Below are 13216 nucleotides of genomic sequence, written 5' to 3'. Positions count from 1 at the left end.
TCTTTCCCAGGTCCCCGCCCCCCCCACCCCCACCCCAACGCTGTGCTGACACTACCCAGAGCTTTCTCCTAGGACCTCTGCCCACCCCTGACTGTAGCTACCCCCAGTCCCTCCGGGGGGCCTCTCCTCTCATTTCCTCTCCCTTGGAGTCCACCTAGCCTTCCATTTCCCTTTATACCCCTTCTCTTACAGCCACTCATTTCACATACTGTACTGGCCATTTTTCATCCAAAAATTTAAACAATAGGTCCAGTTTCTAAACTACATATTTTTGTATAATTCCTGAGGTTGATAAAAGTTACCCCAAATACTAAACTTAATTTGGGACTATAAACAATTGTATTTATTTAGGGTTTCACCAGTTTTGTTTAGGGTTATCCTAGACGAGAGCTTCTAAACTTGAATGCATGTACAAATCACCTGGGTTAAATGTCGATTCTGATTCAAGAGGTCAGGGATGGGGCCCGAGATTTTGTGTTCGAAAAAAGCTCCCAGATGACACCTATGCTGCTGGTCCTCAGACCACATTTTGGTAGCAATGTCTTAGTTTCTTTTTTTCTCCCCATCCACCATAGGACCTTCTTTTTGATAATTAATCCAAATCAACTCAAAATGCAACTGGCCTTGGTAAACAGCTACATGGTTACAGTAAAAGTATTATAGAAAATAACTAGTTTCATTAAAATATATTTGATTATGTACACTTGACAAAGGTCTATGATATGTTTCCTTTGCTCAAAGGGCCAGACAGGGTCTTCTTTGTCTTTGGGAAAACTACTATAGAGCTCTATTGAAAAACCTACCGCGGGTCTGTTTCAATGGTTTCTCAGGTGTGTGCCAGCATCCCTTTAGGTGACCGTCCCTGTTGGTGGGTCTGGTCTGCGAAGGGACAAGAATGCTCATCTCCTTGGGGAGGACAAACTTCTTTTCTTGATTGGAAAAGGGAAAACACAAGGGCCCAAGACATGCACAAGCGCATTTTACTCCCTTTCTTCGCAAGGAAAATAAACTGGTTTCTCCTTGGGATAAGAGAGGAAAGAGCTCAGAAAAAAGCATGGGGGCTCCGGTAAACTACGGGCTTTGAATGGTAATGACGTGTCAACGCAAGTTCACTGACTGTCACAAACGGACCACGCTGCCAGAGACGTTGATAGTGAGGGGGCTGCACGCATCCAGGCAGGAGGTATATGAGAAATCTCTGTACCTTCCTCTCAACTTTGCTGTAAACCTAAAATTATTCTAACAATAGTCTTAAAAAAAGGCGAATGGGGCACTGAGAACAACTGGAAGCTTCTTACTAATAAACCATAAGTAAGGAGCGAACTCCTAGAAGCTGGATGGCTATGTACAGGCCAAGGGCTATGAACACTTATACAAAGGGAAGAATGAAAAAGTTTCTTCTAAAATGGAATAGGAAAAAAAGCAAAGTAGATTAAACAGATAAATGATGCTACCAAGTTCTTATATTTCCTTAAATTCCAATCTAAATTTTTATTAGTTTTGTCCCCTCAAACATTAATTACTTAAAAAGGGAAAAATAATAAGTTCACAGTGGAGAAACCTGGCAGACAGCCCCTTGTCCAAGTGGCCAGGCTAACACCCCAGGAAGAAGACAGCAGCATCACGGCCCCCGACAGCATGCTCGGAGAGGGCACACCACGTCCACAGCTTCTTGCCAGAAATACAGAACCTCAGCCTAACCATGAGGAACGCTCCACACAGTGCCCAGTGCCCTTCGAGAGTGTCAGGGTGAGGACAGACAGGGAAAGACTGAGGAGCTCCACAGAGTGAAGAAGGCAAGGCCGTGGAAGGCAAGGTGGGATCCCGATTGACTCTGGAAAGGAAAAGGCACACGAATGGAAAAGCTGATGAAACCCGACTGAAGTCTGTAGTTGACTTAGCTGGAGTGTGCCACTGTTCATGTCTTAGTTCTGATAACTCTACTCCGATTAAGCAAGATGTGGGCATCGGGAAGCACAGCGAGGTTATGCAAGAACTCTCTACACGATTTTGGCAAGCCTTGTGTAAATCTAGAATTTTCTCCAAAAAAAATTAAAACTATAAAAATTATTGCCATTTATTGTAACTAGAGCTTTAAGGCCAGTTGCTATTTAGCATTCTCACTTTGAGCTTACATCTTTGTAAAAATATATTAATGGCAGCATGTGCAAATACGCTTTCGGCCTACCTGTAACTAAAGCCATAGGTGGCACAACCAGGACAGGTTGACCACCGGCAGAATACTGGCAGAGGGCCTCCAAAGCCTGGCCCAAAACTCAATGAAAAGGGCGAGATGCTACAGAAGCAACAGCCTCACCAAACCATGGGAAGCTGTGTGCCTGAGGAAGCTGACCCTGGAGGGACTGCGTCTGTGCAAACTGTCACTTCACACAATTCCTGCTGATGCTTCACTTAGGTCAAAGAAATGAACAAAGAACAAAATGAAAGCTTTGCTTAGAGAATAAAGAAAAATTAGGCTCTAGGGGGAGAAGCAATCAGAGACATCATGCCGAGATCTTCTCCATGGGCCTGATAATTTAATTTTCGCTAGCCCTGCGACTCAGCCAATCTCTTTGGGAAAAAGTATGAACATTTCCCTGTGCAGGGACGAGGGCCCAGCTGAGTCTCATAAGCTTTCACTCCATGTGTGAGAAGTGAATCCATCAGAACCCAGGAGTGTGGCCTGGCTCCAGGCATAAGAGCCTAAAAGAATTCCTGATTGAAGTTAAAAACAAGTCTTGCCCTGTATCTGCCCCGAAGTTCATTCTCAAGATAAACTACATAGTTGTTAAGCCCTGTTTCAACTCATATTGCATGCAAGAGGGACTTCTTTGAAGAGCTCATCCAAGCTAACGACTATAAAGCATTATATATTGTACAGATGAGTGTGATTATTAGAAGTTTTCTTCTTCTTTTTATGATATACTATGTAATACAATTTTTTAAAAAATACCAGCGCTTGCATTTAAAAGATTTGATCCTTTTTATTTAATCAGTGGATGTTTTCTACCTTGACACTGCCTTATAATCTTGCAAAGTAAATAATTACTTTTCATTATTCTAACCTGAAATAACATTATATGTCCCTTTCCCACTGTCATCAAAGTAACTTTCTTCCAAAAAAGGGGGAGAACAAAGCAGGAAATCTTTTCTGACATGAACTTAAATCTGCAAATTCCCCTCGGGGTCTGCAGGGCAGGGCAGTTTCCGGGGGAAGAGCACTGTTTTATGGCTTCTGCACAGCAGACGGCTTTGGGGCAGGGGGCAGGGGGCAGGGGCTCGAGGCCTCAGCAACAGACTCACAGAGCAAACGCCGTGGACGTCGCACTGCGCCGCGTGGCCGTGGCATTCGCAGGGCTGGCAAATTCCTCCGAAGAGTATTCCGTCCACGCGGTAATAGCCGGGGAGGCAGGACTGCAAAAGAAGCACCGGCGACCCGAGCGGTGAGGGCAGCTCTGGATGGCGCACAAATAAACTTCCCACCCGTGCACGAGAAACATAAACTGCTTGATTTTCTAGGAGTAGAGAAACTTCTTTTCCTTTTTTTCCCCAAACATCTTTATCAAGGTATCATTGACATGCTATAAAATTCACCCATTTTAAGTGTACAATTCAATGATTTTTTTAGTAACCTTACGGAGTTGTGCAATCATCACCACAATTCAGTTCCTTATTTCTCTTTAAATGTAGAAACATGCATACAAAAACTGAACAGTCATGCAGTAAGTCAGCAGACACCTTGGTGGTATTCCACCGCAATACCCTCAGAAATCACGGACCCCACAGCCATTTAAATCGTGTTTCCATCAAGAGGACTGTTTCTCTCAACTTTTTCTTTTGCTTAAAGTTAGTTGCCATCAAAGTGTCCCAGTGCAGGTCTGTGCCAGATGCAGCCATTTAAGTGAGCAAGCATCCGGGTGGGCCTTCCGTGGGACAAGCCTGGACAGGCAGCTCGGGCATCTAGCCACTCCCTGCTCAGGACAAGCTGGGAACCACTCAGACACAACAAGTCATTTAAACCTCGTGACAACCCTGAGATGTATCACCTCCATCTTACAGATATGGAATCTGGAACACAGCAGTTAGATGACGTGCCCGATGTGCCAGTGGAATGTTCAAAGCCAGGTATGCATGCCTCCAAGATCTCAGTCCACAGGTCTGCCCAAGGCCACAGCAGACACGAAATGCATTTAGAGGGCAGAGCGGGGAACAAGGAATTGCAGGCCAGCACGCTCCCACGGGGGCATGTGAAGAGGCAGTGTGGATTTGTTTTTTATTGTTATAAAAATGCTTAAAAGAGCATTTTAATTATACAAACAATATATGCACGTGCAGGCGTGCTCCCCTTGGAGACAGGAGACTTGTCTACAGCTGCCTGGAGGTCCGTGTGGTGGCAAGAGTGCTCTCGGGAATTCCATTCCTAACCAAGAGCTGCCTGATTCTTTAAGTCAGCTCCTGAATAAGAATTTGATTAAAGAATGAGTTCTCTGCCTAACAAAAGCACTTGAAAACGTGTCTTGAGCTTCTTGTGCTTGCTTGGGCCATCGTCCCATGCACATCGGCACTTTTCCCTCCAAAGCCAAGCAGACTTGGTCAGCTCCTGCAGCAGCAGCTCACTGCTGCCCTCTCCTGGTCTAGCTGGCCTGGGCAACCCTGATTCCCGGCTCTCCCACTCCCATGTCCCACATTCTAAGAGGTGGCTGTAGGGTCGTTTATCCATTAAGCACTTGGCATGCAGGGATTAGGACCTACAAACATTTGTTGAGCCTAAAAATAAATGGGTGTGTGTGTTTTTTTTAACATCTGAGCTAACATCTATTGCCAATCTTCTTTTTTTCCCTTCTCCTTCTCCCCAAAGCCCCCAGTACACAGTTGTATATTCCAGTTGTGAGTGCCTCTGGTTGTGGCATGTGAGACGCTGCCTCAGCATGGCCTGACAAGCGGTGCCATGTCTGCGACCGGGATCCGAACCGGTGAAACCCTGGGCCACTGAAGCAGAGTGTGCAAACTTAACCACTGCGCCACGGGGCCGGCACCAAAATAAATGTTTGAGATCTAAAAAAGAGTTCGTTGGTTCCAAAAAGAAATTTGCAAAATATTTAAAATTGAAATATTTAGTTAAATATCTACGTCATGAAGCATTAGGCCAACTTTATTAACTGAAAAGTATATAATTGATAAAGATTCATAAAAGCAAATTATAGGTTAAAAGTTTTCAATTTGAAAAACTTATTGCCAAGAAATCACAGCCAATGACAAATGTTCATAATCACAGTCAATCATGAACACAGGACAGGCAGGATCATGCAATGGTTAACAGCACGGATGAAGTTCAAATTCTGATATGACCACTCCCTAGTTGTGTGATGTTGGTCAACTTAATCACTTTGTGCCTCAGTTTCCTAATCTGCGGAACAGGAAGTACATGACGTGCCTACCCCATATGGCTGTTGTCAGAGTGACATGAGGTAACATATGGAAAGAGCTTAGAAAAGCTCCAACACAGAGAAAGTTCTCAGTAAGAGAGAGTTATTATTAATACTTATGTCCAAATTATTTCAAAATATATTTCGAAATGGTTTTAGCAACAGATTACTTTTATTGACGATTGCGAGTGCATTTTCTCATACCTCATATGTGGGGGGGGAGTCCACCTAAGTAACATAACCACGGGCCACAAAAGGTCTCAAAACTGGGCCTGGCTTGTCTAAAGCTTTCCAGTCACATGCCAATGATTTGTTGATTTGTAAATGTTCAAATACAACCAAGTTCAGTCCTCCTTAGAAATGCAAACTATGGCACAGGTGTCGCAACCTTCCTGTCAACTTAGGCACAGAGTAGCACGGAGCGCGCTTCCAGGTGCCACAGCCCAGCCCTGAGAGAGGAACTTGATTTCTTCAAACAACGTGGCTTCCAATATTCCAAGAGCCCCCAAAAGTCTGAAGTTTAGAAACAGTGGGTTTCTGAAGTTAAAATTCAAATGTGCATCACCGCATCACCTTCAATGCACCTTTTTCCCCCTGAGGAAAGAACAGGAAGAAGAAGACAAGAAGGGAGGGGGACGCTACCTCGCAGGAGACGCCCATGTAGCCTGGGGGACATTCGCAGCGCTCCACGTCCTCGGCCAGGGCCAGGTCTATAACATTGGGGCTGGCTGTGTCCAGAGAGACAGAATCCAACCTATAGACAGACACGGGTCGTTATATGACTTACATACTCCAAACAACATCCAACACCGCAACCCAGACAGATTCTTTAAAAAGATTTAATTCAAACAAAATAGCGATGTGATTTTTGTAAATAACTAAAGATTTGCAACAATTTTGGAAGTAACTAAAGATTTTCCTAACAATATGCTTTCTGGGAGCCATCGCAATTGCCTAGAAATGCTTCAACACTGGGCGCAAAGATGTGCTCTGCCCACACACGGCTGTGGGAAAGGTCTGAGCTGTCCCTCTGGAGCTGCGGCGCTTCAGAAAAATTGACCCATTCAATCGTCTTCTCTCTCACACAGAGAGACTCTCCTTTAATGTGCAATGCTGTGTTCGCTTTAGCTTCATCCAATGTTTATGCTGAGCCAGGCACTGCCAGAAATGGACCTTCTTGAAGTAATAAAATGACCAAGAATGGACACATTAGCTTAAATAGATTGTGTAAAATCTAAGACCACTAACATTGGGAGGGTGAAAACCAGATGCAACATGGTCCAGACAACCGTGAGCTCCTCAGGGATTTCGCAGAAGCCCTCCCGAAAGTTTCAGATCTTGACGCCAGGTCTGTCTCCTAAAAGGTACAGTGGTTATGGGCAGCTATTCTTACATCTTCAATCAAATTATCTTAACAAAAACAATCTTCAGCATAGCCAGTTCCATTAGCTGTGTTCTTAAAATAACAGTGTAAAAAATATTCAGCTTAAAATATATGATAATAAAGACAAGACTGAAGCGCCCTCAACCATAAGTTTCCCCTCCCTTTCAATACACACCTGTAGAGAGCCATTTTTGCAGAGTTGTAGCTGGCTCGGATCAAGAGATGTGTCACGTTGGCAAGGACGGTCATCAGCCGGTCACGGTCTATCTCCCTTTTGTTACCAAACTCTCGGAAGTTCTCGGGCACAAGTCTAACCACATTAAGGTACTCCTCGTAGGGTTCCAACGACAGGCCCTCAGCCTGCGTGCTTAAAGTTAGTCCATTTCCCTAACATTGAAAAACAAGAGGAAATACATTTGTAGTTCAATTTCGTGAGCAAAAAAAAAGTAAATTTTGTATTCAGCAACGTGGCCTTTCATGTGTGTTTAGGTTCTTGGGGAGGGTCTGCAACGCTGCTTCTAACTGTTGGTCCAGAACCGTGAGAGAAAAGACGTCACTGCATTCCTCGGAGAGGGATTCGGATAATGAACCTAAAGACTGTGTCCTTTGCTGGGATCTCAGAAAAGAAAGTAAGTCATGCATTTGTCCACAGTTTTACTCAAAGGAACCAATCTGACACCCTTAATCTTTAACTGGAGAACAGAAGTAGGAAAAGTATATAAATATACCTCTAGCTTTGCATAAAATTGCTGTTAACAAAAATGATTTCCAGTTGCTGCAGGTGGAAGATGGAGGCACAGGTCACTAGAGGTCACGGGAGAGGAGTGCAGACACCGCAGACAACAACCTCAAGTGGATTCTTACCACTTTGGGAATCCTTCTAGATGGAGCTGTTTGTGATGGGGGAGAGTGAGGATACAGGGCTATGGACAGAGGTTGAGGACAAAGATGGCAACGTACCTCCTGTCCCCACACTGCCCAGCACTGCTGCCTAATCACTCACACGCAGAGGCAAAGAGGCAGGAGGGAAAGAGGGACTGAAAGGGCCGAAAGGGCAGTTCCAAGGTCGGAGCAAAAACCCATCTCCCTTTTAAATGTGAAAAGGTGGGTCAGCTGCAGGGATCAAGGAAAGAGCAGCATGTGCTGTCCTGAGGCAGTTCCAGAAACGGGCCCAAAGACAGAATTCTCACTCTCAGTCCCAGCAGTGTCCAGACGAGGCTGAACGACCATCTGGCCACGAGCCCTTTGCTACTACCCCTTGGCCTCCCTTAGCCACTCTGAGCCACGAAGCCATCACCCCACTAGGCCCTTCAGCTCCATAGTAAAGCTATGTGAAAGCAGTTACCTTAATGATGACGTCAGAATGAGACACGAGGTCACTGTCCACTGTCTCCACTGGAACATCGTAAGACACCGTGTACTTCAGGAACCCACCAAACGCAGTCAGCTAGAACATTGACGTGAGAGTGAACACCCAGGGGAAAATGGTCATGGCCCCTCAGAAAGAGGAAGTGATCATTTATTTTATTTAATCGATATTACTAAAATGCAGGATATTGTTTAAACGCACACAAGAAAAAAGTAATCCTTCTTAGAGACCCCAAGGTAAATGACTATAAACTTCTGCTAATCACACAACAGACATTCATTTCACTGACATATTTGAGGGGGTGGGAGTTTGGTCCATGGCTACAATCTCAACATTGGATCTCACTGCCTGTAGGAGAACAATAAGGAACACGTCTGATCAGCTAAAGAAAGGATTAAAGGTTTTTCTTCCTGACTAGATATCCTTTAATGTAAAATAGAGATCATCTTTCTGCCAGGCATGTGAGAACAATGTGATGTTCAGAATCCAATCTTTGCACAACAAGATTGGACACATGATCTCAAGAGACACAAACAAAACAAAACAAAAAACCCACTGACTTTTGGTGATAAGATCATATTATAAGCAGAAAACATCTTCCAGGATTATAATTTGATTGGAAAAATAATCATTTTCAAAAATAAACACTACTTAAACATACACAAAACAAACTATAGGATTAAAATATAATCATCAAATTAACCATAAATTTACCAAGCTACAAGACCTACACTATTATGAAAATATGCCATTACTTTAAAACAAGCCAAATGCATGGTTAAGATGAGCAAGGACTAGAGTTCCCGAGAAGGAGCCCACTGAAGATATTTTAGATCCGTCGGTCTGGAGAGAAGTGCCGTAACTGGGGGAGACCAGGACCAGGCCACTGAAGGGGACAGTCAAATCACACTAACCAAGTTTCCACTCTGTAGAATCACCATTTTGTGTTAGGAACACAGATGTTCCTAAACAGAACTTCGTACGAGAAACAGTGTGCCATGACAGTGACGCTAGGGGGCCGGGCAACAGGCCCAGTGCACGGCCCTTGCCGAGGGCTTTATGTGTGCCGGGCCTTCCACCAGGGGCGGGGGCCAAGACAGTGCACCACGACCTAAACAAAGCAGGCATGTGCCTGACACTTCACAAAGGCCCCAGTGATCCAGGGACCCAGAGGAGAGGAGAGTCTGTCACGGGAGAAGGGGACCAGACCTGACACCTGTGACCAGGCCAAGAAGAACAAAAGCTCATATTCTAAAGATGTAATAAAAAGCCAAACAAGGATAAATAAGACCCTGTAAGTCAGATGTAAGTAAACGTGCATCATGTCCTGTCAAACACTCAAAACCAATAAGACTATTTAAAAAGAAAAAGTTGAAAATCCTTCTTAACATGCCAGAGCATGTATCTTTGTCCAAGATGCCAAGGTGCTGTCCCCAGACGACCATCCCCGAGGTACCTTATTTCCGAGGTAGGCCTCGGGGGCCGACCAGTAGTACTTGGAAGTGAGCCTCTGCATGACCGACGTGTGGTTGATGCTGAGCTGCGGGCGCCCGCCCAGTGCGTTCTGCTGAGACGGGATCTTACTTGGACTGATCAAGTCAGTGACCAGCCACCCGGACATATCTTTCACCTTAAAAAAAGATCCAAGAATTTTAGACTATGAAATGGAAGTCACCTTAGATTTCACCCAGTTCAGCGCTAATATCTTCACGATGAAGAGACAGATCCAGAAAGCCCAGCTAGGGATGCTGTTAACACACAGTGGCCACGGAACCAAAGGAGCAGTGACCCTTCTGTATGTCAAAGGACCGGGAAAACCTGAGAACGAGCCACACGTCGCTCAGACCCAGATCAATCATAAGCAAACAGGCAAGCAAAACTGTAATGGCCATGGATATAAATTTTAGATAAATAAAATACAATGACCTTAATAAATGCATTGAATAAAATATCTTTTGCTGACCCTGACTTACTCCTCTTTGTTCCCCTTGCTTTTTACCCAAATGCTGAAAAATATATAAAAGTAACCTCTAGCCTCCCAATTTGTCACCTGCCTTGAAATGACAAGCCGTCACCCCAGCATAGTGGTCACAGGAACTCTCCTCCTCTCTCAGGTGCTGCCAGGAACTGCCCCTCCCCCATGCCCCTGCCACTGCTCTCCAGCCTGAGTGCCAGGTGGGGGAGGGAAAGGAGAGTCAGGAAACAGCACCCCACCCTCCCAGTGCTCAATGCGGGCAGGGCCTGGGAGGAGAGGTGGTCACCGTGGACAAGCCCTCCACTCTGCTGCTCCTCTCTACCCTCCAGCTGTCATACTCTGTCCTCCTCTAGTCACCATCTGGCATTTCCCTTGAGCTGATCCCCCCAGAACTCCCCATTCCCAAACAACCGAGGATACCTTGCCTGCCCTCTGAATCCCTGTCGTTCCCACCCTCACCAGCTTCTTTCAGCTGGAAAATTCTGCATGGCCCCATTTCCTGGTGTGCTTTTGGCTTGACACCAGTGTGGGGCAGGTGGAGTGAGACCTGACCCCACATCTCTATGCATTTCCCCACAGCAGAAATTAAACACGATGCTTCTACAATACCGTATCATTGCATTGTTTCTGCAGGGAAACGTGCGTGGGAACAAACACAGGAGCTATAAACTTCGGCGAGACTTCAGCAGCAGGCTGCCTTTGATCCATTCCCATGTCATTCCAAAGGGGCGAGAGTGGTATTACGGGGAAAGTCAGCCTCACAGCTTCATTACACAGCTACTGGAGAGCTCATCGGAAGTGGCACAGTTATTAAACCCTGACTCGCAGAAGGTGCCCCCACCTGACTGATGGGCCAAGAAAGGCTGTCGCAGACATCAGAAACGCCAAAGCAGAAACACTCTGAGCAGCCCTGGGGGTTTCCTTTCTTCAAGTTATAGAATCCCGGCTTGCAGCCATCACAATTTTTCCCCTCAACATTTTCCTGCAAGTTAGAGTAAAAGACGAGCTTTTGAAACCAATGTTTCCAGGCAGACAGACTAAAACGACATTAACAAGAAAGACGTTCAGTGATTCAGAGAAAAAGGTAAATGAACAGAAGCTCAAAACAGATTTGAAGCCTCATGATGTCATATTTCCAGAATAGATATTTTGGAATAATTATCATTGGATTTTGTAGTCAAGTATGAGGCTAGGGGTCTCAGAGCCTGGTCATTATACTGAAATGGCTTTTTTGTATGGTTTTGTTTTAAATCTTCCGTTTTTACCAATCTTGTAAGCACTTTAAAATACGAAGAGGGCTATCTAGTTGTTTGTTTTATAAATAAACGTTCAAGATTATTTTAAGTCATATATAATGTGTGCCTAAGACTTTGCTTACAGAGGAATAAACACATGAGATACAGGGAAGTCCCAAGAATTACAGGGGAAATGGTTAACAATATCACATGGCCCAATAAGACACCTCCCTGGTACCCAGTTAATGCATTTCTGATCTCTGTCCAATTCCTTTTTAAGAGAAATTCAAAACAATATATCCGCCTTTAATTAATCTTAGGTATTTGGTATTCACTTAGTTTTCCTCTAAACATGAAGCTGGAAAAGAATGTCATAGGAGAGTAATAGTCAAGGTCTAAGAAATGCAGTATTTAGTTTCATCTAGGAAGCCACAGAAATCCCTCTGGAATATACGGCCATTGCCCAGAAGGCACCAAAAAAGCACCAGGTGCACATCTAAGTCCAGGGACGTGTCCTGCAGCCAACTCGCTGTGACAGACGCCGTGCTTCTCACAAGGTTGGCGGGAAGGGAGGAGTTCTGCTACACCTTGCCACTTTGCTCAAAAATTGATCATCTGTGCCAATGGAATACGCTGCTTTCTCAGGAAACCGAGGGACAGCTTTAACCTCCTCGCTTACCTTACAGAGACAAGGCTCTGAGCATGGGTCCTCGTTCACACTGCCAGCCGGACTGCAGTCACAGAGGACGCAGGCTGGGTAGCCCTTATAGCCAAATTGGCAGCGGTCACATTTTTCTCCTGTGTAGCCTTCCTTGCATGGACACTGACCTGGCCACTTCCCTGGGAAGGAAAGAATGGTAATGACCCAACAAGAAGGTAAAAGAGGTTTAAAGCAGGGGTCAACAAACTATTTCTGTAAACGGCCATAGACAAACTATTTTAGGCTTTTTTGGTCAAAGAGTCTCAATTGCAACTACTCTGCCGTTATTGTTTGAAAGCAGCCGTAGATAATACGTAAACCGATGATGATGGCTCTGTTCCAATAAAACTTTATTTATAAAAGCAGGCAGTGTGCCAGATTGGCCTACGGACCACAGTTTGTCAACACCTGGTTTAAGGAAAGACAACAGAGGCGAAAAGTTCAGAGGCTGATGGGAATGTAGAATGGTGCAGCACCTTTGGAAAACCATTCGGCACTTTTTCAAAATGTTAAGTATAGAGTTATCGTATGACCCAGAATTTCCATTCCTAGGCATTTACCCAAGAAAAATGAAAATATACATCCACAAAAGATTTGTACATGAATTTCTGTAGCAACATTACTCATAACAGCCAAAAAGTGGTAACAACTGCAATGTTCATCAACTGATGAACGGACATATAAGACATGGTGGATACAAACAATGGAGTATTATTCACCAATGAAAAGAACTGAAGTACTGGTGCATGCTACAACATGGATGAACCCTGAAAACATGAGGCTAAGTGAAAGAAGCCAGTCACAAAAGACCACATATTATATGGTTCTATTTATATAAAATATCCAGGCAAATATAAAACATCCAGGATGCAAATCTATAGAGAGAAACCAGATTAGCAGTTGCTTAGGGCTGGGGGGAGGCAGTGGAGGGAAATGGGGAGTGACTGGTAAAGGGTAAGGGGTTTCTTTATGAGGTGATGAAAATGTCCTAATATTAGACTGTGGTGATGGCTGCACCCACGAATATACCAAAAATATTGAATTGCACACTTCACTTGGGTGAAATGTGTGGTGGCGAATTATATCACAAAATAAAGCTGTTTTTTTTTTTTTTTTTTTTTTTTAAA

At 44.5% G+C, this 13216-nt stretch overlaps 1 protein-coding gene across 2 annotated transcripts in view; it reads right to left on the bottom strand.

Annotated features, from left to right (window-relative positions):
• The window catches only part of LAMA1 (laminin subunit alpha 1), a 148532-nt gene that overhangs the window by 75686 nt on the left and 59630 nt on the right, over window positions 1-13216 (bottom strand). For both annotated transcript variants that reach the window (XM_046671019.1, XM_046671020.1), the window contains exons 10-16: window positions 12069-12229; window positions 10996-11136; window positions 9636-9809; window positions 8156-8257; window positions 6986-7197; window positions 6069-6180; window positions 3304-3414 (exon numbers count right to left, since the gene is read on the bottom strand). In XM_046671019.1, the coding sequence (XP_046526975.1) occupies window positions 3304-3414; window positions 6069-6180; window positions 6986-7197; window positions 8156-8257; window positions 9636-9809; window positions 10996-11136; window positions 12069-12229 (1013 nt within the window). The remainder of the gene's footprint in view (window positions 1-3303; window positions 3415-6068; window positions 6181-6985; window positions 7198-8155; window positions 8258-9635; window positions 9810-10995; window positions 11137-12068; window positions 12230-13216) is intronic.

The sequence above is a fragment of the Equus quagga genome, chromosome 9, assembly GCF_021613505.1.
Source record: "Equus quagga isolate Etosha38 chromosome 9, UCLA_HA_Equagga_1.0, whole genome shotgun sequence".
In the NCBI taxonomy this organism is placed as follows: Eukaryota; Metazoa; Chordata; class Mammalia; order Perissodactyla; family Equidae; genus Equus; species Equus quagga.
The sequence above is the reverse complement of the archived record's forward strand: the minus strand, read 5'-3'. Positions and strand labels throughout refer to the sequence as shown.